Raw genomic sequence first — 1,691 nt, forward strand, 5'->3', positions numbered from 1 at the left:
TTATGAAACAAGAAATGTACCTGTGTATGTTTCCTTCCATGAGTGGCCATGGAGCTTTCTGCAATTCTTTGAACACATCTCTCTTTGGCAGATCAACGCCTCCACTCCTCTCCACCTGGCAGCTGAAGGTGGGCACAAGGAGGTGGTGAAGACCCTTGCTGACAACGGCGCCTCTGCCACTGATGAGAATGGAGAGGGCATGACCCCCATTCACCTCGCCGCCAAGTCGGACCACACCAACGTGCTGGACTCACTCCGAGGGGCAGCTGACCTCAAGACACCCAGTACAAAGGTGGGAAAGGAATCAGTATGATTCTGAATTGTTTTTGCAAGCTTTAAAGTACAATTAGCAGTCCATTCTTGTATGTGTGGTTATGCCCTTGGTGCTGAATGTATTATCAACGTCAGCAAGATAATTTTTTGTTCAAAATGACTTGTATAAAATACATATCATGATAGAAATGTATAACCCATTCTTTTAGTGTTTCTCTGACATACATGTATCAGCATGTATGGTGCTAACACAAATAATTGTGTCAGGTAAAACCTGGTAGTTACATCTTTTTGTTTTACCTGTGAATATCCTTGACAATGTACATGTCTTTTTTCCTACAGCATTCTAGATTTACGTAGTACTTGTACTTGCAACCATAAGAAGTTGCTTTAATAATATTGATTATTGCTTTTGATTTTAACTTGCTGTATTGTGTGCTTTGATCCTCAGACTGGAATGACTGCTCTTCATGTGGCGGCCATGTTTGGCCAGGTTGACTTTGTGCGAGAGATGCTCCAGTCAGTCCCGGCAACAGTGAAGAGTGAGCAGCCAATGACAACTGATTCCTCTAAGGAAGTAGAGGTACTGTAAGGGCACTTCTTAGCAATAGCTTCATCTGTTAGTTTGCAAGACAAGATTGTCCATATACAGCATTGCGCATATCAACAAATTCGCATGATTACAACATATCGGTGTGGGGTAGGTGGACATAAAACTCTTGTGTTGTATTGGACACACTTGGGCACATGAATTATGAATTGTTGAGATACATGACAGTAATTTGATTTGTTCTTGTAAGCATTTAAGTACAAAAGGCAGGACAATTCATGTTACATTAAGTGTTATATATGTATGTGGTTATGTCCTTGGTGCTGAATGTATCATCATGTCATGTTTCTATTGAAAATGACTTGTATAGAATACATTTACCACATAGGTAAACATTGTATAACCCATTCTTTCAGTTTTACTATAACATATCACCCTGGCTCTGATATTTTTTTTGATATTGTCTTATAATCTCAATGATTTTACTTGTGAGATGAATGCATACAAGTCAGCGGGGACCCCTAGTGAAGCACTTTGTCATTGCAAGTGAGGTGATGAACTACACACATGTGATTCATGTACAGTAGGATTTCTATTTGCTCCTAGCTGTAACTTTTGTACTTTAGAGTAATGATGACCACCATCTACATGTATGTAATATCAACAGTATTTAGTATGTGCCTACATTTTGTACATCTTTAGGGCACTGGACTTAAGTCCCTGCAAAAAGTTGTTAGCTTTAATGTCACATGTTCTCCCTGCAGTATGGGTTTACCCCGCTCCATCTGGCGTCTCAGTCTGGACACGAGGGCCTCGTGAGGGTCCTGCTCAACTACCCTGGCGTCCAGGCTGATGCACAGACAGCTGT

General features: G+C 40.9%; 1 protein-coding gene across 1 annotated transcript in view; it reads left to right on the forward strand.

Moving 5' to 3' along the window:
- LOC109475813 (serine/threonine-protein phosphatase 6 regulatory ankyrin repeat subunit C-like) overlaps nucleotides 1–1,691 on the forward strand; it is a 17,262-nt gene that overhangs the window by 9,611 nt on the left and 5,960 nt on the right. The window contains 3 exon segments of the mRNA XM_019776589.1: nucleotides 92–292; nucleotides 725–856; nucleotides 1,588–1,689. Coding sequence (XP_019632148.1) covers nucleotides 92–292; nucleotides 725–856; nucleotides 1,588–1,689 — 435 coding nt within the window.

Source organism: Branchiostoma belcheri, unplaced genomic scaffold (genome assembly GCF_001625305.1).
Source record: "Branchiostoma belcheri isolate BF01 breed outbred unplaced genomic scaffold, Haploidv18h27 scaffold104, whole genome shotgun sequence".
Taxonomy (NCBI): Eukaryota; Metazoa; Chordata; class Leptocardii; order Amphioxiformes; family Branchiostomatidae; genus Branchiostoma; species Branchiostoma belcheri.